At 43.3% G+C, this 22,654-nt stretch overlaps 1 protein-coding gene across 3 annotated transcripts in view; it reads right to left on the reverse strand.

Moving 5' to 3' along the window:
- FGGY (FGGY carbohydrate kinase domain containing) overlaps positions 1 to 22,654 on the reverse strand; it is a 174,883-nt gene that overhangs the window by 79,726 nt on the left and 72,503 nt on the right. Inside the window, exons 1-3 of one of the 3 annotated variants that reach the window (XM_075616009.1) lie at positions 20,770 to 21,450; positions 14,399 to 14,527; positions 4,687 to 4,790 (exon numbers count right to left, since the gene is read on the reverse strand). In XM_075616009.1, coding sequence (XP_075472124.1) covers positions 4,687 to 4,790; positions 14,399 to 14,527; positions 20,770 to 20,896 — 360 coding nt within the window. In that variant the 5' untranslated portion in view covers positions 20,897 to 21,450. Of the gene's footprint in view, positions 1 to 4,686; positions 4,791 to 7,831; positions 7,843 to 14,398; positions 14,528 to 20,769; positions 21,451 to 22,654 lie in introns of those variants that run through there. The other 2 variants (XM_075616008.1, XM_075616010.1) reach the window with 2 other exon arrangements.

Here is a 22,654-nt window from a genome sequence, read left to right on the forward strand (position 1 = left end):
TACTCGGTGTAATTTATACAATACTTGTTTGACAAGACTGCTCTACATCCTTCAGGCACAGAAACACTGCTGTGTTTAATGTGCTTTGAGTACAACACACCAAGTGTACTGCATCTTATTCTGGTTATGGTCATCACTCTACTGCATGCCATCTATCATCTGTCCATCGGTTCCACTTGTATGATTGTATTTCTTTTCTGGTTGCATTCTCTGTCTGGTGGCACAAAAGGAGTTACCATTCCGGTTATCCCTCCCCAACTAAACCGTTTTAGGTATTAATTACACTAAATTACACTCACGTACACTATGAATAAAAATAAAATGTAAGCAGCTTCATTACCTTAGCAGCTACCCGCTAAGGTAATGATTTTTTATTTGGAGGGGAGGGGGGGGGGGGGTGATACTAGTGTGGGGAAGCAGGGGGTCTTCCGAGCTAAACAAAGTTGATTTCAGCCTTGGGGACCCCCTACTTCCCGAGATACAGGCCCTGTTATGGGGTGCCGGAATTGCTCTGCATTGTTTAGATTCGATCCCACAGGATTTTAACATGGCAGGTGTACCGGCACCCCATAACGAGGCCTGTAACTCGGGAAGTAGGGGTTCCCCGGACCTGAAATCAACGTGGTTCATCTCCGGAGACCCCCTGCTACAAAACTGTAATTTTAGAATTTTAATAAAACCCCCGCGATCGCCTGTGAGAGGCGCGCAGTTAGAGTGACTGATTCAGACTCTCTTTCTGCGCGTCTGTTACACAAAGGCAGACGCCGGTAGCATTCACACAGCAGGGGTCCCTGCTTTGGGCATCTAATGCGCCGCGGTCATTTCTTTAAACACAGCGAGCTTTGTCCCCGCTGTGATCACGGTTTCCCGCATTAATTACCGCGTTAAGTGTTCGAAAAACGGCCGCTGCATCAGTAGCTATCTAGCCCAAGATTAACGCTTGAGGTAGTTCAGTTTTTTTAGATTGCGACGGATAATTTAAAAGGCAAAACTGTCTATTGAACAGGAAATGTCAAGTTGCTCCTATTCTGTAATTTATAACACCAATGTAAACATTGGGACTGGCTGCGGTAAGTCTCTGTATAACGTTTCATGCTTACAGACCCATAAGTGAACAAATAGAATAACACATGAAGTACACTGCCCAATATAATATGATACCAAGGCAGAGGAGTAAGATGTAGAACAGCGGTGGCCAACTCCAGTCCTCAAGGGCCACCAACAGGCCAGGTATTAGGGATATCCCTGCTTCAGCACAGGTGGCTCAATCTTCAACTGAGAGTGATTGAAACACCTGTGCTGAAGCAGGGATATCCTTTAAACCTGTCCTGTTGATGGCCATTAAGGACTGGAGTTGGCCACCCCTGGAGTAGAGTGTGTGTCTTTCTGTAGACTTGTAGCCCATAACGTTTGCCAAAACATTGAAAGTACTGCTACAACAAAACTACTGGTACTGTCTGTACCATGACTTGGAATTCATATTATATTTGTGTGACTCAGACATTCGTATAAGACAGTGATTCCCAGTATATATATATATATATATATATATATCAGGGCCCAACAAATTGGGCCAAAATCCACTCCCCCCCCTCCCAAAAAAGTCATTCAGCTGCCTTGTGGCCTTTAAAATCATGTTTTTTTCCTGCTGCACTACTCAAAATGGCCGCGCGGCGTGTTATGACGGGATGCTGTGATGTCACAACGCGGCGTTATATGAAGCCGTGCGGCCATTTTGAATACTGCTGCAGGAGAAAAACATGATTTTAAAGATCAAGACGGAGAAGACCGGGAGACGCCGGAGGACACCGCCGTAGGTAAGCAGTCGACAGCGGCCACAAGGCAGTCGCCCCGGGAGACCGCATTTATCGAGGAGAGAGAAGAGAGAGAGAGAGGGAAAATGGGGGACGCTGGGGAAAATGGGGAACGATGGGAAGATCATGGGGGGCGCTGGGGAAAATGGGGAACGATGGGAAGATCATGGGGGACGATGGGAGCATCATGGGGGACGATGGGGAAAATGTGGAACGATGGGAAGATCATGGTGGACGATGGGGAATATGGGGAACGATGGGAAGATCATGGGTGACGATGGGGAAAATGGGGAACGATGAGAAGATCATGGGTGACGTGGGGAAAATGGGAAAATCATGGAGGCCGCTGGGGAAATGGGGAACGTTGGGAAGATAATGGGTGACGCTGGGGAAAATGGGGAACGATGGGAAGATCATGGGGGACGGTGGGGAAAATTGGGAACGATGGGAAGATCATGGGGGACGCCAGGGAAAATGGGGAACTATGGGAAGATCATGGGGGACGATGGGGAAAATGGGGAACGATGGGAAGATCATGGGGAAAATGGGGAACGATGGGAAGATCATGGGGGAGGATGGGGAAAATGGGGAAAGATGGGAAGATCATGGGGGACGATGGGGAAAATGGGGAACGATGGGAAGATCATGGGGGACGATGGGGAAAATGGGGAACAATGAGAGAGAGAGAGAGAGAGAGAAAGAGAGAGAGAGAGAGAGAGAGAGAGAGAGAGAGAGAGAGAGACTCAGTGTGTACATATTATATATATATCATTGGGCACACATGTCTTTTGTTTATTTATAAATATATATATGATATATATTGTATGCACTGTGAAGGTTCTTGCTTATACAGCACACATTCTTGTTAGGGAATTTATTTTACAAAACAGTGCTCTCATGTACTGGATTTTAAATAGGAAATAACCTGTTTTCTACCTGGGACATTATGAGGAATATAACGCGGAATAACTCTGCACCTTATAAATGATGTATGTATAGGTCATTCAATCTCTGAAATCCGTCCAAAGATTGGTTTAAGAAAAAAAATGAGAGAACAGTACATGGAAAATTGTGTTGTCATGTCCATACAGAATTCATAAATAGAACCTGGCCGGCACTGCTGGTAAATGAAAGTTTTTCACCGATGACAAAAAGTGACTATTTTTACTAGGTCTAATCAGATTAAAGAGTTCATTATTTAGAGGACGTTCTGGCTGCAGAATCAGTAATGGAGTTCAAGATGAAAATGGTAAAGTTCCTTTAGTATCAGCAAACAGCGTTTATGAACATTACATGGTTTGCACTACAAAAATAGTAAAATCAGGGAAACGGAGCAAACACTGAGAAGTTTCACATGACATAATGCAGGGGGGCGCAAACTTTTTTCCCTGCGCCCCCCTGCCGGCTGTCCCCTCACTCCCGCGCCCCCCTCCCAACCCCAACTTACCCGCGCTCCGGCGTAATGACGTCACGTTGCCATAGCAACGTGACGTCACATGACCTCGCAACGTCATTTTGACGCCGCGTTGCCATGGCGACACAGGGAGGAAGCCGCCAGAGCAACGGTAAGTTAGGTTTACAGAGGCCCTGCAGCTCCCCCGGCACTTAATTCAAGTGCCTTCGGGAAGCGCGCGGGGCGTCTGTAAACCCCGCGCCCCCCGTCGGCAGTGTCGCGCCCCCCCTGGGGGTCGCACCCCACAGTTTGCGCACCGCTGACATAATGTATATCAAGCTCACCCCGCAGTGATTTGTATTTAACAAGCAATTACAATTAGCATGGCATTAAAAACTGACACGCTTGTGGGATTTTGGGTCATTGTCTAGAAATTCACTTAAAAAAAAAAAGAGAGAATACACAAGTACTGTCGCCTACAAATCCATTTATAGAAATACAAAGCCAACGTAAAATAATCAATACACAGACACTCACACACCGCAGGCCGTGTGTATAGTGCCCGCGACGCCACCCAAAAACAAATACACAGACACTCACACCCCGCAGGCCGTGCGTATAGTGCCCGCGACGCGACACCGCCCAAAAACAAATACACAGACACTCTCACACCTAAGAGAGACATGTGGAAATTGATTCTTTTGAACTTGTAAAAGCCACATCAATCTTCAAAAGATGAAGCAAGATTTAGTACCGTAAAGAGGATATTAACTATATCTAGCAGGTTGTAGTAACACTGTGTAGACCTGGGCTGGCCAACTCCAGTCCACAAGGGCCACTCACCAACAGGTCAGGTTTTCAGGATATTCCTGCATTAGCACAGGTGGCTCAATCAGGGGCTCAGTCGAAGATTGAGCCACCTGTGCTGAGGCAAGGATATCCTGAAAACCTGACCTGTTGGTGGCCCTGGAGGATTGGAGTTGGCCATCCGTGGTGTAGACCCTCAATTACTTGAAAAATACTGTTTGACCATGAAAGACACCAATAAAGACTGACAGTAGAAATTGGCTGCAATTTAATTTGTATCTATTATAACAGTCCTATGTTATAAGCTATGTTATTTTGCTTCTGTGCTCATAACCTTCCTGCGTAATATAGATATCTATCTATCTACACATATATATATATATATATATATATATATATATATATATATATATATAGCACAAAAATGAAATTCAAAATACAAATCTTCATGGGGCTTTTGTTTTAGAATATAGTCCAAAGTACTGTAGTTAGTGTGTTGTTCTTATATATACATATCTATACTGTATTACATACATTTATAAGACATTCCATTAAGAACCTCCAAGGTGAATATAGGAGACGAACAAACTTATTGAAAAGAATAGGAATCAGATTTACTCAGGTGGGCTGCAGTATGATAAGTCGGTATGGTAGTTGTTCGCGTAAACTCACCCCCATATGACACGAAGATGTTCCACAGATCAGAGCCAGCCGGGAAGTGATTGGTTGATTTTCACAAGGAAGTGCATGTCCTTTCACATCTGCTCCAATCACTCCTTATAGTGAAAAAAAGGATATGCACCGATTCAGCAAACCATAAAGTTGATGTGATAACTTATACAAACCAGACCATATTAAAAAAACAGTGAATCTGTGTGTACAGGTAGTCCTCCCTGTCCAATGTTTCACTGTACAAAAAATGGCATATCCAACGCTTTACAATGCAACCCTATGGGCCGTTTTTCATTGCCGGAATGAGTTATCCGACGCCTGAATGCGTTATCCAACGCTCACCGCCACTGATTAACATGGGACTCACTTTACAACGGTTTCACTATCCAACGCTACTTCCACAACGGATTCCGTTGGATAACCGAGGACTGTCTGTACATACAGAACCAATAACTTTCCATCTACAACCACAAACCAATTGCTTTATTCAGGGCGTTATTTATTTATTTTAGTTTGCTGCTTTAGAAATATGCTAATTTTACAGTGCAAACTATCTCTACAAATTTCTGCAATATTCTTGCAGATGCTGTTAATTTATATAAAATAATTTTTTCCCCTCTATGTAGTAGCAATGAGCAAAAATCACCAACATTTAGTCTTCATTAGACTATAAGACTGACTGGATGGGTTTCTTTGTATAGTAATATATTTTCCCTTACTGGTATCATAGTTACATAGTAGATGAGGTTGAAAAAAGACATACATCCATCAAGTTCAACCTATGCTATTTAGACGACAGATACTTTATCCTATATTTGTACTTACAATATATTGATCCAAAAAAAGACAAACAAAAAAAAAAAACCAGTGACATCTAATGATATCTCATAAGGGGGAAAATAAATTCCTCCTGAATCCAAATATTGGCAATCCGATTACTCCCAGGATCAAATATGTATATTATAAAAGTTATATTGTAAAAAAAAGGTCTGCAAACAAAAGTATCACTTGTGAGCACATTCACATCTCAGAAGATCTGCAACCCTGCCCTTCCCCATTATCTCTTAGCATACAATGCTTCGCAGACAGGGATTCTGCTCCAGAGACCCTCTGCTTCAATCCCATGTAAAAAAACAATAATGTGCTTGAATTGCCTCTTTAAAGGAGCAACTCGTGCACTTTTTTTATGTCTTATTTTGTAACACAGGTTTGAAGCAGGGGGTCTCCGAAGCTCAATCCCATCTCAGCCCCAGGGTTCCCCTGCTTCCCGAGATCATCACCTCAGAAGGTGGCGCTAGTATCTCCGCAAAGTTTAAAGGGCCCGGCCACGCGGGCCAATAGGAAGCCACACCAGATGACGTCACAGCTTCCGATTGGCCCGCAGGGCGAGGGAGTCTTGAAAAAGCCCCCATTACATGATCCCTGCTAGCTGTGCGGAGCCGCTACCTGCACCCTCTACGGAGGTAAGTACCTCCGGAGCTGAAATTAATGGGGTTCAGCTCCGGAGACCCCCTGCTTCTATACTATGATAAAAATGTAAATAAAAAATGCAGAAAAATTGCCTGCATTGATTGTCTCTTTAAGGGCAGTAAATATAGGTGCTTTTGGCTCACACATAGTGAAGTGCTAGGGTCCTCACTTCAGACTCAGATGGAGTGCCAGGGTGTCTTGCAAAAGTGAGCTTAAAAGATAGGGTAGAGTGTTTGAACGGTTATGTGACAAATAACGTATGTTACTGTTGTGTTGATACAACCATGCCTACTGGGTCAATGCTGCACATTTCCTGCCCTTTCTCACACTGTCACAATGTTGCACAATTGCTGTCCTTGGTGCTGTTGGTGTTTTTATCTCCGAAAGATAAAGATATTAGCTACTCATACTACTACAAAGCTATCGCCATCACCACCACCTTCAGCAATCTTTGGCTCCAAGATCATATTTTGTTCCTACAATAGCATATTTGGATTTAATGAGAACAGCTGTATAAGCATTCCCTTTCATAACCACCAATTAAGTTAAAGAACCAGTTGTTTAACAGCTGTGGTCAAATGCTTGATTAACTGCTACACATGCCTGAAATACAGCTGCAAGTTAACACTGTATATTAACTATAGATCCAGTGTGTACCTGCAACCACAGCTACAGCTCTTGTTCACCTCTTTATGTTATTGGAAAATGAATGTAATTTAGGCATTTCCCTCAGCTGTCGGCACCTTCTCAGCCAGAGCAGATCTCTAACTTGCTGCAGGTCCCAGTGGAATGAATTCCCCCAAATACTGTAATAATGTAAAAGTATTCCCATGTACCTTTTAAATGTTTTTAGTTTTTCATAAAGAGGTGTAACATTTTACAATCCCAGTCAGCTGGGCAATACTCACATTTAGTAGTACCTAAAAATAAAATAATCACATCTTTCTTAAAATTTCACAAAGTACATTATTAATTTATCTTTTCAAATCTGCTTATAAGCATCACCGTTGTATTTCCCTTGTGCAATAAAAGTTTGACACAATATGTATGTGATATATATTTCTCAATGTTATTTCCAGCACAGTGAGACAAAACTTTAACCTACCAAGGACCGTTTTGAAAAGTTAAATCTGTAACAAATATGATGATGTTTACATTATTATTATATTTTATTTGTGTGGCACCAACATATTCCGCAGTGTAGTACAATGTGGAAGGGATGACAATACCATTCTATAACAAAAAGAGTACATACAAGTTATAACAAACTAAGACAATAGGAACGAGGTCCCTGCTCCAAAGAACTTATAATGTAAAAAAGTGGATAGCGGAGACACAAGGAATAGTGTCTGGAGTGGAGGGGAGGCGCTCAGTATGGGTTTAACTATCAACTTCAGGCCTCTGAAGTATACGGTTCTAGGATGAATGTATAAGAAAGAAGGCAGGAGAGTGTTGGATAGGTCTCCTTGAAAATTTGTGTTTTTAGGGAACTTGTAAATGTATATATGTCAGCAGGGGTGGATTGTACTTATCTGTTGGGCCAGGCAAATTATTGAAGAGTTGCGTCGTCATTTGACGTTGGGTCGGTATGACAACGAGATGCTGCAGAAGGAGGGCCGCTCCGGAGAATGTAAGACACCACCTCTCACTCACTCCAACACACACGCTTACTCACCTTGGGGTGAGGAGCAGTCCTGCGCAGATCCGGGGACTCTGAAGCTCCCTCCTCCAGCCCCCTCTTCCAGTCATGCAGAAGTTGCATCCCAGCACCGACAGGAGGAGGGAGAGTATTGCAGGTGGTCAGGGAGCTGGCAAGTGTGACAGTGCTCGTCTCCAATCAGGAAGCAGACCCGCAGGGCTGAGGTAGGGATGCAGAATAACTGACCTGAGCCCAGGGACAGAGTCCTATTAGAGTATCCATAGTCGGTAAGCAAGCAGGAGGTCAGGGCTGGCGGCAGTGGTGCAAAGTCCAGTAAACAGGCAAAGGGTCATGGCAGGCAGAAAGCAGCAAGGTCGGGTTCACGGTCAAGGGTCAGCAACAGGGAAATCCAAACAGACAAAAGGGTAAACCGTGACAGTGTAGACAACAGGAACTGAAAATGTTAGAACCTTGCTCGGTGACTCCCACCAGGAAGTGCAGCCTTATATAGCAGGCTGCCAGAAACCACAATGGTCAAATTGAGCAGAAAGGGCAGGCAACCTGGAAAACCTGAAGTGGCAGCAAAACCTGGCACGGATCGAGCAGAATCCTTACAGTATCCCACTCTTTAGGAGAGACCTCCGGGCAATCTACGCCGGTTTGCCAGGAAATTTCCGATGAAAAGCCTGGACCAGGTTAGGGAAATGGACATCCCTGGATTTGATCCAAGATTTCTCTTCGGATCCATAACCCTTCCAATGGACCAGGTACTGTAGCCCGCCACAGGATCTATGGGAATCTAGTATCTGGCGCACTTCAAATTCTTCCTGACCATCCACCAAGAACGGTCTAGGAGGAGGGAGAATAGGTGTTCTGGACGAACGGTTTGAGGAGGGAGACATGGAACACTGGAGGTATTCTTAATTTATCCGGAAGTTCCAGTTTGAACGCCACCGGGTTGACCTGTTTCAGGATTTTGTAAGGTCCAATGAACTTAGGCCCGAGATTGGAGGAAGGCAGTTTCAGCCAGATATTTTTTGTAGCCAGCCAAACCTGATCTCCCACTTGAAACGGGGGAGGTGGTCATCAACGTTTATCCACCTGGGTTTTTTACTGAAGGGTGGCTTTGGTCAGATTGGCCTTTTTATTCTTCCAGAGTAATTGGAGTTCTTGGATCTTATCATCCACTGCGGGAACTCCGGAGAGAGGACTGGAAGGAGGAAGGGCAGCAGGGTACCCGTAGGCACAAAAGAACGGAGATTCCAGTGTGGAATCGTGTTTCATAGAATTGCGGAAAACTTGGCCCATAGGAGCAGATCATCCCAGTCGTCCTGTAGTTCAGATACAAAACATTGCAGGAATTGTTCTAAGGACTGATTGGCCCTTTCCGTGAGTCCATTGGACTGGGGGTAGTATGAAGAAGTAAAATGAAGGGAGATGCCCATTCTTTGACAGAAGGCCTTCCAAAAACTAGAGATGAATTGGGATCGCGTTCCAAGACTATATCCTTTGGATGTAAGGAATCGGGGAACACATCCTTTGCGATGTGTTCCCTCCTTACCTAGTGTTGCTGCTGCCGCTGCTCCACTCTCCGCTCATGCGCGCAACCCCGCTCTGATTACAGAATGCGTGCGCACCTGTAGCTCTTCAGTCCCTGCCACATGGCTTGGCTCCGCACCCCGGACGCGCCGCACTGCTCTTGCACGCGGCACGTGACGATGTGCAACGATCCCCAGCTGCGTGTCAAGCATCATTTGTGCCTCTTGTCTCCTGCAGCCTATCCCAGCTTCTGCTGGGGCTGTGCCCTCACTCCACCCCCTGTCTGTCTGCCTACTTATACCCTGTTCCTGCTCTCAGTCAGTGCTCAGCATAATTCAGTGTAGCCTCGCTGCTTCCTGCAGTTGTGCCTTGTTCCAGTCTTGTCTTTCAGATTAACCTCTTGTGTACCGACCAGACTTCTAAGTGAATCTCTCTGGATATTGACCTCGGCTTACCCTCAACTACGGTGACTTCTCCAACCCCTGATCACGGCGAAGCGGGAGGGGGGTGATTGAGGAAGAGGGAGTGAGATGGAGGGGAGAGAAATACATGGGAAGAGGGTGGGAAATAGAGGGGATTCGTGTGGTGTGAAATTGGTTGTGGGGCTCGCAATACCGCCGGGGCGGGGGGGGGCCCGGACGTAACTCTAGTCCTGGGTCCCAGGAAATCTGTCTGTGGCCCTGCAGGAAAGGCAGTATAAGAATGAGTCTTAGTGATGGCTATAAGGTTGAAAGAGTTAGAGAGAAAAAAAGTTAATGAACTGCAGCAAGTTTATTGCAGGCAGAGCATTCATTCCATTGCGAGCAGGAAAGTGGAAGGGTGGTAGGGAATGTGAATTAGGTTGGAGTGGTTGGCTGTGCAGGGTATGAGGAGCTTCTTGGGCAGACAATGGGATGTGTCAGGGTAGATATATGTTTGGGAACAGGGTATGTCACTACAGTCTACAGAGCATTAAGAGAAGTAAAGAAAGATGAACTTCATTCTTGTTCAGTCTTTTTCTGATAGTTATGTCATGAACACTCACATTTTCCAAGGCAAGAGTGGCCTGCAGATCCTTCGATGCTACTCTGGGGTTCTTTGTGACTTCCTGGATGATTTGCTGTTTTTTTCTTGGAGAGATTTTGGTAGGACGACCGCTCTTGGGTAGAGTGACTGTGGTCTTGAACGTTCTCCATTTGTGTGACTGTGGATTGGTGGAGTCTCAAATCCTTAGAAATTATTTTGTAACTCTTTCTAAATTGATGAGCATTTCTGAGGTCCTCAGAGATTTGTTTTGATTGTGGTATGACGTTTTTCCACACATCTTCATGGTGAAGACCAATCTCACAAAGTTTCTTATCTTTATATAGAGTGGGGCCTCCCAAACTTACCCCTGAAGATCTACCTATTTTTTTTAAAAAACTTGATTATAATTATCCCCATTAATTTATTTGCTAAAACCAGGCTTTCACATAGTTTTTCACATACCCTGACTCTCAATTACTAATTGTTTAGATAATTCATACATCATTTTGTTTGAAAAGACATGGAATTGGTTCAATAAACTCTGAAAAGACTGGTTTTGATTCAAGAAGGATATCATGGAAAAACTATGGAATTTTCATAATTATCATTGCAGTCCATAAACTTTTTCTCACCCCTGTATGTCCATACATGTCAAGTTCAACCTATGGTAAATTTAGACGACAGGTACTTATCCTATATTTGTATTTAAAGTATATTGATCCAGAGGAAGGCAAACAAAAAACCCCAGTTAAACATTATCCAATGATGTCTCTTAAAGAAAAAAAAAATTATTTCCTGAATCCAGTAATAGCAATAAGATTTGTCCCTGGATCAACATCCTTCCTTTTTTTAAAAACTTATTTTGTGCATCCCTGTATACCTTTCCTTTCTAAAAAGATGTCCAACCTTTTCTTAAAGGTGTATGCCATCACAGTCATGTGTACTATCCTTGGAATAAATAGTTATTTTGAAAGTTCTTTGTACTGCCCCTTGTAGCAGGGTCGATGCCCTGCCTAATAATTATGCATAAGAATGTATACCCTGGTATATATAGCGGTTGAGCCCAGCAGTGATCAGGTTAATCTCAGCCTGAGAGCACGCTGACTTAATTAACCAGGTTTCAGCTGGCTCGTTAGAGGGCTTTAAAAGTCTGGATCTCCCAGTAATCTGGGTTCTGTGTGAACCGGGGATACACACAACCTGGGGATTCTGAAGGAGGAGATAAGAAAACCCTGTCAAAAGGTCTACCTGAATATTTTTACTCCCTGTGAGATTGCTGGACTTTACCCCCCTCCCTCCCCCCCTTTTCCTACAATGGCTTGCTGGCAGTTTTTCACCTGTGCCACTGCACTGAGCCCTGCGCTTAGAGGCCTTGCGCTCGCCCCCACAAAAATATAAGTGATTGCCCAGGGAGAGTGTGGGGCCTCTGTAACTGTCTCATAGCTTGTCCGGCTGCATTTTTTCCTGCAGCATCCCGTTATCATGGCGTCATGTTGCCATGACAATGTGATGCCGGATGGCGTCGCAACATCACGTGATGCCACGATGGGTCGGCTGAGGAGGAGATATCAGGCAAGGTAGGATGCCCCGCAAAATTCGCAGCCAGCCCTGATAAGACTGTATACCCTACAGAGGGCTACCCTGCCACCCAGGCTGCAAGAGCCCTGGCCGGGAATAAAGACTGGGCCTTTCTGGCAAAGGGCAGAGTCCTGTTCGGGAATTTTTATTTTGATTGTTCGACTATGCTGAAAGTAAGCTGTTTCATGTTTTGAGGCTCTGAATAAAAGCTTACCCTAAGAGAATACATGTGTCATTGTGGCCTCATTACAACACCCCTAAATATATTTGTATATAGTTATCATATCCCCTCTTAGATGCCTCTTTTCTAATGTAAACAAATCTAATTTAGCAAGCCTTTCTTTGTAAGTCACACCTTCCATGCTCTTTATTACTTTTGGAGACTCCTCTCTGTACTTTTTGTAGTTCCACAATGTATTATTTTTTATGGAGTGATGCCCAAAACTGTACGCCATATTCAAGGTGTGGTCTTGCTAAGGATTTATAGCAAATACAAACATCACTTGTAAGCACATTCACATGTCTGAGACAGGTCTGCAACCCTCCCTTTCCCCATCATCTGTTGGCATACATTGCTTCCACTGCAGCCAAGGATTCTGGGAAATGGCAGGCAAATGAGCACACAGTGCCACCTTTTACTTCATGTCCATTTTTACATGGACCCCTATAAGCATACACCTGCTGCATTACACAGCTTTTCAGCACAGCCGGGGTTAAAGAAGTACATAGGGATTTATACTGTGGCAAAATTATGTCTTCTCCACTTCCATCCATACCCTGCTTTATGCAAGATAATATCTTATTTGCCTTTGTAGCTACTGCCTGACATTGAGCATTACTGGTAAGTATGCAATGTACAAGCATTCACAAATCCTTTTGAATCACAGATTAACCAAATTTTGTTTATTGTTGCTTCCCAAATGCATAAACGAACCTAACACTCTGTATTAAACCACATCTGCCATTTACCTGCCCAAGTTTCTAGTTAATCCAAGTTCTTCTGTAGAGAAATTAAATGCTGTTCTGGTTTTACAGCAGTATTTTACCTAATTGTGTGTGATCAGCAAAGATGAAAACTTGGCTCTCTATGCCACCCTCAAGCTAATTAATAAACAAGTTAAAAACCAGTGGTTTTTACCAGTACCGAACCTTGAGGTACTCCACTTGACTTGATACTTAAGTGTCAAAGTATTTTGCTCCTCAGTAGGAGGAGTTGGGGAAAAGTTACACGGTGTACAGATTATAATGAGATGTATTCCATGATGTGTCTGTGTGCCATTCTTTTCCTTTTTTTTGCCCCCAAATATCAACCATCTCTGAAGTGGGGTAAATCTCAAATTCTGAAACTGTTCTTACATATGATGCAACTCTGCTCCAAAAAGCAGAGCAGTGCTTCAAAACACCCTTTTCTCTACTTGGAGACATAGACCCCACACATACCGGGCCGCCGGCATGGAGGGAGAGCCGGGACAAGTGTCCCAGGCCTGGTGGCTGTGGGGGGCCCAGCAGCTGGACAAAGCAGTTGGGCCTGACCTCTGGCTGGGTCCAACTTCTTTGCCCGGCAGCTGGTCCTCTCGTTGCCTCCGGGTCCTGCCTCTCCCCTGCTGCGGGCTTCCCTCACTGACACTAACACTGCCCCATGCCGAGTATCTGATTTTGACGCGTGCCTGCCCTCTCTGACGTCTGCATACGCTGGGACAGTGTTTGTGTCAGTAAGGCTAGAGCCAGGACCCGGCAGCAACCAGAGGACCGGCAGCCGGGCCCCGGCTCTCTTCAGTTGCGGGCCTCCCTCACTGTCCCACGCAGGGCCTTTCTCTGAGGCCCATACAGCTGGGGAGAGCCCGGACACCAGAGGCCTGAGAACATCCCCAGGTAAGGTAAGTATGTAGGTCTTTTTGCGTGTTTTTTGGGGGGTGGGGGTGTTGTATGCATTGGGGGGGGTGGGTTTTTTGTATGTATTTAGGGGATTGTATGTATTTGGGGATGGGTGAGGTTTTGTATGTATTTGGGGGGTGGTTTTTTTTCTGTATGTATTTGTTTATTTTTTAATGTATTTGGGGGTGGGGGTTTTGTATTTGGGAGGGGTAATTATTGTGGCTGAGATTGTGAGTGTGGGCAGGGGGGGAGGGAATGAGTGTGAGGAGGGGGGATTGAGGAAGCAGGATTGAGGGGGGGGAGAGGGGGTGTAAGGGAGGGAGTGAGGGGGGAGTGAGGAAGAGAGGGGGTAAGAGTTAGACAGAGAAAATACATGGGGGGGGAATAGAGAAAGGGGCTTGCGAGGTGTGAAATGGGGGGGGGGCTCACAAGACCGCCGACATGGAGTGGGAGGAGGCCCCGGTCGTAACTCTAGTCCTGGGCCCCAGGAAATCTGTTGGCGGCTGTGCATACATATTTGCAACACAGATGGCCAACAGTTGGTAAATGCAAGTTATGTATTATTCTTACTGTATGCATTTATTTTTCAGTGAATATTTAACATACCTAAGCCACCAGCATGTGCATCAATGAGTGAAGCAGCCACTGCAATTCCTTCGGGAAGACCAAGTTCTTTGGCAGCTTCTGATGTTAGACTATTTCCAATAGCAGCTCCTGGAGCCAGGACTTGGTTTCCTGGGCAGAAAGAGAAAACAATTGCCTTTTAAACCTGATAAAAAGAAAGAAAGCAGATATTTTGTGCCATGTGTTGCCTTTACATTGCTCTGTAGAAAGCAGGATTGGTTGCCATACAACTGTATATTAATTGACACATATTGAATAGTGTACATAAACCGTATTGGGAGATTATGATGTGTATATGTCATCTAGAGGCTTTCTTTCTGTTACAATACCCTACAATGTATAGTCCATCAAAACATTGTATTTGTTCAATTCCATAAATTATGAACCTATCAATTTAGTTTGTTTCATGTTAGAGTTGTCTGTTGGCTCTTAGAGAAGATTGGAGTGTAAAAGTGACCCACAAAGGCACAGAATTAGACTATGCGTATGTATGGGACTCCTCCTATTGACACTCAAATAGCACCATGGGCCAAAAATGAAGCAAAGGCCTTGATATACTCAGTGTCACACTTTTATTCCAAAATGTATGTAGTACATGGACCCCAAAGAGAAGGTTTACAACAGTATAGTCCATCTTGCTAGCAATGTGCTGCACTATAGACTGAATAAGGTAAGTCTAAGAAATCAAATAAAAAAAAACACAGAGCGACTGAAATATCATTGGGTCATTTCTTGAAATAATCCTTTCTTCCCTATTAAAAACAAATGACATTTTAGCACTCGTCATATTTTTTATGCAGTAGAATGATGAATTGCTCTGGCTGTAACAGGAGGGTCAGACAGTCTCAAACAGTTGGGAACCAGATGTTTTTAAATAAATCATGTACATTGTAGAGTACACACAGACTGGATTATATGCAGTTCAACTGTTCAAAAGGAATAGAAGGATATTTACGAATTTAACTAGTCAACAAATGCATTGTATTGAATGCCGATGGCACACAGGGTAGGTTGCAGTGTAACAGACAGGTAGAATCCATGGCCTTAAACTCTTAATTAGTCATATCTTAAAATAAGGTTTAATTCAAATAGAAAGTTGTTTATTCCACTTGGACAATTTGTGTATACTGAAAAAACAACCTGCAATTAAAACACTAATTGTGTAATATGTTATCCTAGTATTTCAAGTAATTCATCTATAATGGTTGTAGAAAACATTAGTATTAAATACATCAATACACAATATAATAATAATTTGATCTCATACAGCACTTTTCCCCAATGGGACATAGTGAGCCATGTCACAACCACAGTATAGCACACAGCACATAGGAATGTAACAAACACAGTCACTGCGGAGATGAGCTTACACTCTATGTCTTTGGTGCCTGATGTGTAGGGAGACAAGACAGGGTGACTTGCCCAGGGTCACAGGGAGCTGTCACAGGGATTTAATAATAATAATATGTTCTTGTATAGCGTGCTTGTTTTATGTAGCGCTTTACAGAGACATTTTCCAGGCACAGGTCCCTGCCCTGTGGAGCTTACTGTACAATCTATGTTTTTGGTGCCTGAGGCACAGGGAGATAAAGTGACTTGTCCAAGGTCACAAGGAGCCGACACCAGGAATTGAACCAGGCTCCCCTGCCCCAAACTCAGTGCCAGTCAGTGTCTTTATTCACTGAGCCACTCCTTCTCCAGGTCCCCCTGCTTCACATTCAGTGTTGTTGTTATTAGTCAGTATCTTTACTCAGTGAGCCACTCCTCCTCCCTATATGTGGCAAAGAAGGGTTACATGATGGTTTATAATACATTACATATATAGTTACAACTATATTTGTTCTGTTTTGTGCAGGACTAAAATGTGTGTAAGCCTCACTTCATTGTGATACATTTCTGCAACTAATATTTGTATTTGTAATTGAATAATTGTCATAAAAAAAAAGAATCTGGCAGTTCTTTTGCACAAAGCTTTGATGAATATCTCCTCTCTTATTTATAATGCACATCCTAAATGAGTGTTGATAAAACAAGAACATACAATTATAAATTCAGCCTTATGCTTGGCAGTGAAAATGATAACACAAAGGGGTTTCAAAGGCTACATCACAAGCATGGCCAAGTTTTCCATACTCAATCAAAATGTTGCAGATTTCAGCATATTGTTTCTTCCAAACACTCTGATAAAGTGGGAAATGTTGCTTCCTTAACCAAACATAAGCATACTGTGCTTTAGTTATACTTTATATAGATACAGACCCCGACATTGTAATCTCACTGTAGAGAATGTGATGCAAAAGGAGAGGAATCTGTCGGTGGTGTTTACACACTTGGGACCCTGGTTCAGTATGCTGAGAATAAATGGAAGGGGCCTGTTCCTCCGCACGAGGAATACCTCTTCATAGCATAATGAATGTGGGCCTTGGAAAGGGTCCTATGTAATTAGACGTGAGAGTGCAGGTCAAGTTACAATCATTAGAACTGCTCAATTCTAATGTATTTCTCTAAAATCATCTTTAAAGGATTACAAAATGAATTTCAATACTCCATATTGGTTAATACTGGGGATGGTTTTTTTCAGAGGGTAGTTCAGAGCACTTCCTGAAAGTAAATATCAATTAAATCATCCTATGTCTATATGGTATAAGCCGGGGATAAACCTACCCAGCCTAGAAATATTGCAAAGCAAGGGTAAACCAACCTCACACTGATGATACCCATCAAGGTTGAAACATGTCTGTGAGTGGTTTGACTTGCTTTGCTAGTCCAATGCTGTGCTTAAAAGCTGTGTGAACGGCGATGCAATTGCTTAAATGGGCTCATTGTGAATGGATTTTCCAGGCAAAAGGTGACAGACATTGTGTGCTCATTTGCATGTAATTTCCCAGAATCCCCTGCTGCAGTGGGAGCACTGTATGCTAGGTGATAATGGTTGAAAGGCAGGGGTGCAGACCTGTCTAAGACATGTGAATGTGCTCACAAGTGATATTCTTTATTGGCTATATGCTAATGGTAGTGGTTTTTTGTTGCCTTTTTCACCCACCATAGCTTAAATAATGTGTACTGTAAACCTACCCAGCTTGAAAATTGCAAAGCCAGTACAACCAAACTCACACTAATGAGACCCAAAAGGTCGAAACAGCTGTCTGTGAGGTGGTTTGACTGGTTTTGCATCTAATCCCATGCTGTCCTTACTAAAGAGTAATCAGGATTAGTCATATCATCTTAAACTATTAGCACATTGTCAACCCATCCAACAACCAAAAATAGGCTGTGTGGCGAGTACGCGAGTTCTAAATGAAACTTGCATAAATGTAACTAAATGAGTTACAAAATACTTCAGCATGCAGTAAACTCGTCATATAGTATATTTATCTTGCATATATCATGAACCGTGGGGTAAAGGCTCAACCTTAAGTTCAATGGTTCTCAGCCTTTGTTTTTAGTAGGGGTACCATTGGAGAATTTTTGCAATCTCATGGTATCCGTGCCCATCAGGCCTAAGTTCTCGCCTCTCTCATCCTCCCCACACACCATTCTCATCTCTCTCCCCCTCCCCATACAAAGCCCTCACTCCTCCCCTCTTCTCTCCCAATTAAAACATCAGCTGCTCAACAGGTGCATCGCACTGTCTGTAGACAAGGAGGCTGTGATCTGCCTCTCCTCTCGCCTGTGCCGGAGTGGGAAAGGCGGATCGCAGCCTCTCCATCTCCAGACGCACCCACTGAGCAGCTGGCAGAGTGTTTCCCCGGGGTCCGCAGCACCCATGGCAGAGAAACACTGCTTTTAGATGCTTCCACGCTTACTAGAAATCACAATGTACAGTATGTTAGCTTTCTATTTACTCTACAAACAAAAAGTTATATGTTCATTTCATTGCAGCAGAAACTTTTAGTGAGAAGCACATATGTACACATTTTCCAGTTTGTCCAAAATGTGACTTTTGCAACTATTTTAGAATGCAGCCAAATTATCAATTAGCATAACATAATATACAAGATCATTTTTTTTTATAGAGTATTAAATATCTTTGTTTCAGTAAGTACAGTATTATATTTCTTTACTTGTGAATACAAAGGTATATTATTTTCCATCCACTTTACTATGTGCTATTTACTCCAAAACTATTGTGGTGCTTCTCAGAGGAGGTAATGATAGTGTATAAGGGCATACTCCTGTATTGGGGGTGAGTGCTCTCCTATTGTTTTCCTGTTTCCTAGTTTTATGTTTGTCTCTGTCTTATCCTTGATTCATTCGCATGAGTGCAAGACACACAATAACCTCTCGTAATTAAAAGCGCTGGTTAACATGATATAGTAACGTATTGTGCCGACATTAAAATAGGCACCACTGACCACATGAAAAACCAACTTTCTACTCCCAGGAGAAATAACGCCAGAACCTATGGAGTAATGCTGACCATTTGATCAGAGAAGGAGACTATCGTTTTTTTTTTTTGGTGGCCTAACATAAGAGGCAGGATTTCTCATTGTCATTGGTTTTGGTGCTAAGTGACAGCAAAGTATCTAAATCTGACCGATGAGGAATATTGTCCTTTGATAGTGATTTTCAGGTATCCCTTAATGTCATGCCCTGCAAACATAAGCCCTCTGCGTTAGAAAGAATAACGTTGGGCTATTTGCAGTCAACAGAATTAAATGAAACAAAAAAAAAATAAAGGCTAAGTGAAATGCATGTTCTCCCAGCAGGCTGAGACCGCACAGCTGGAAGGCGTTTAGCAGAAGTTCACATCATTCTGCTGCCTCTGCAACTTTTTACCCGAGTCAGCTGCACAGATTATAAACATGTAGCACAGACTGTACACTCAGGGTGGAACACATAAATAATTATTATCTCCAACCTACTGGTGGCTTCCCAGCCAATCACTTGCTTTTGTTTTATTGGTCAAGCTGTGCTATGTAATTATTGGCGGCTTGAGAGAAATTAACCCCTACATTTGCTGGAGGGTCTGCAATGCATTAACTGTCCAGCCAGACAAAGAGTAAAAGTCCATTTCAGTTTGCCAGTTACATATGACTAACATGCACTTAGGGAGCTGTTTCAGATAAACAAAGATAGTCCATTCTGCCTGATGCTAGCATAGTATTGACCATATGGATTGCTTAAAACACAAGAAGCATACAATGACAAACACATGTTTTATCATTGTAGATGGATTTTTGGACATGTGTTGCTGTACCCTGTTCTAATAACATCTTTTGTATAAACCAAACAGCGTAAAAATGTTTGTGGCCAATGGAAAGAGAGAAGGATTATAAATATTCTCCATGTGCATGCAGACAATGCTTTGTACAGTTGCTGGATGAGAATTCTGGTGATTCACATTTATGTCCAAGTTCCATCAGATATTTTATGGTTATAAATGGGGGATTTCCTACTGGTCATAAGTTGGAGGAGGTACTGCTTTCCCCAACTAAAATACTTCCCTGGTCTGTGACCTCCCCCCAGGAGCCAATACTGACCCAGTCCCCCTCCCTCAGTAACATTACTCCTGCCAACACATACACCAAGCTGCGGCAAAACAAAGCAGAATCCCAATCTTTATTTCCAACGCCGACATCCCTCATGCCTAAAAACAGGGTGGATGGTACTTCCCTTGAGTAGATCCCAGAAGAAAGAGGAAGCTAGGATCCCTCCCCTGGCGTGATATCACAGCACCTTAGGGGAGGGCCTCCTAGGCCTTAAGTAACGCCGCCCCCTTCCTTACAAGTCCAGAGCTTTCTTCATCTTTAACCCTGATTCTGATAATAAATGCACTTACATTGATAGATGGTGCACTAAGTTGGGAGAAACATTAAAAACTGTGAGATCAAGAGAGAAATTCCCAAAACCCACATGATTTGAAGAATTCTGTAAAATAAGAAAATACCAAAATGGGTTAAAATCATTTTTGTACCATTGCCTAACTCCAATGAGTTACAATACAGTTGTGTGAAAAAAGAAAGTACACCCTCTTTGAATTCTATGGTTTTACATATCAGGACATAATAACAATCATCTGTTCCTTAGCAAGTCTAAAAATTAGGTAAATACAACCTCAGATGAACAACAACACATTACATATTACACCGTGTCATGATTTATTTAACAAAAATTAAGCCAAAATGGAGAAGCCATGTGTGAAAAACTAAGTACACCTTATGATTCAATAGCTTGTAGAACCACCTTTAGCAGCAATAACTTGAAGTAATCGTTTTCTGTATGACTTTATCAGTCTCTAAATTGCTCTCTTTTTCAGCTGTCAATGTGGCAGTGTTATCATCTTCCTTATCGTCACTGCGCCATTTTTCTGTAACTCCATTTAACATCTCATTTGATTTTATAAATTGTACCTGAAGGCAGTGATATTTTTTTTTCATGTGGGACACACAAATTATTCACTAAGTGCTGGTTCAGTGTCTGATAGAGCCTGTGGATCCTGGCAGTCTGTTGGCTTTTGAAGCTGGCAGTCCCATACATCCAGCATGAAATGTGGAATCAGCTGTAGTAAATGTAGGTACCTGTTGCTTATCACTAATGGTGTCAAATGTACTTCTGAGTAGTTCAAATATTTTTGCAGCTGCATTTATATCTTCAACAGGCCAGCAATTTATCTCTCGAAAGGCAACTCCATGTATCTGTCACTTGGTACTGTACGAACAAAGCTCATTATTTTCTCAAATTCACACAAACTGTCACACCGATCTGTCTCCTCAGCGGTGAACTTTTGCAGCCTGGGTGCCCCAAGGGAGTTATGCGTAATGTTGGGGGTTGCAGTGATACAGTCCACACATACTTATCATATGTGCAAATGCCATGGTGCCATCGGTCACCTTCTTTGGACTCCTTATAACCTGTGTGTAATTTACAATCTATTTAAATTTACCAGATCCTGTAACAGGCAGGACACCTGCCTCATAATTCACACGGAGAGTCTGGAGGAAGCCTCAGTGCTTGAAACTATTTATTTACAATACCTCACATTGCTGTCAATGTATACGTCTGTCTGTGTGAGTCCTGTTTCTAACTCACTCTTCAACTGACCCTGCAGCATCCTCGCCTTTCAAAAGACAGTGTTCCAAGGTTGCCAAGCCAACCCTGATTGGACCAGCATCTCTCTCACAAACAAACACACATACCCAGCAACACACACACACACACACACACACACACACACACACACACACACACACACACACACACACACACACACACACACACACACACACACACACACACACACACACACACAGCATTACACTCACACACAGCAACTCATGCACACACAGACACACATACCCAGCATCACACACACACACACACACACACACACACACACACACACACACACACACACACACACACACACACACACACACACACACACACACACACACACACACACACACACACACACACACACACACATCCAGCATTTCACACACACACAGTGTGACTGGGGCTTTCCCTGTCTAAAGGCTTTACAAGAAAAGCCTGTACCTAGCTGTTGAGTCCAGCGGGGAGCTGGTTAATCTCAGCATGAGGCAATTAACCAGCTCCCACCTGGCTCATTAACAGACTTTAAAAGCCTTGACAGCAGTCTAATGCTCTCTGATCCAGAAGCGCACATGCACGCGCGCACACATACACACAACAGCATCTCTCTCTCTCTCTCACACACACACACACACACCAGCATCTCTCTCACACACACACACCAGCATCACACACACACACACACACACCAGCATCACACACACACACACACACACCAGCATCACACACACACACACACACACACCAGCATCACACACACACACCAGCATCACACACACACCAGCATCACACACACACACACACACCAGCATCACACACACACACACACCAGCATCACACACACACACACCAGCATCACACACACACACACACACCAGCATCACACCAGCATCACACACCTCTCTCTCTCTCTCTCTCTCTCTCTCTCTCTCTCTCTCTCTCTCTCTCTCTCTCTCTCTCTCTCTCTCTCTCTCTCTCTCTCTCTCTCTCTCTCTCTCTCTCTCTCTCTCTCTCTCTCTCTCTCTCTCTCTCTCTCTCTCTCTCTCTCTCTCTCTCTCTCTCTCTCTCTCTCTCTCTCTCTCTATATATATATATATATATATATATATATATATATATATGCAGCCTCTTACCTTAGGTCATTACACATTCTTTACTTCATTAGGGTCTAATTAACAAAGT

The sequence above is a fragment of the Ascaphus truei genome, chromosome 10 (assembly GCF_040206685.1).
Source record: "Ascaphus truei isolate aAscTru1 chromosome 10, aAscTru1.hap1, whole genome shotgun sequence".
In the NCBI taxonomy this organism is placed as follows: Eukaryota; Metazoa; Chordata; class Amphibia; order Anura; family Ascaphidae; genus Ascaphus; species Ascaphus truei.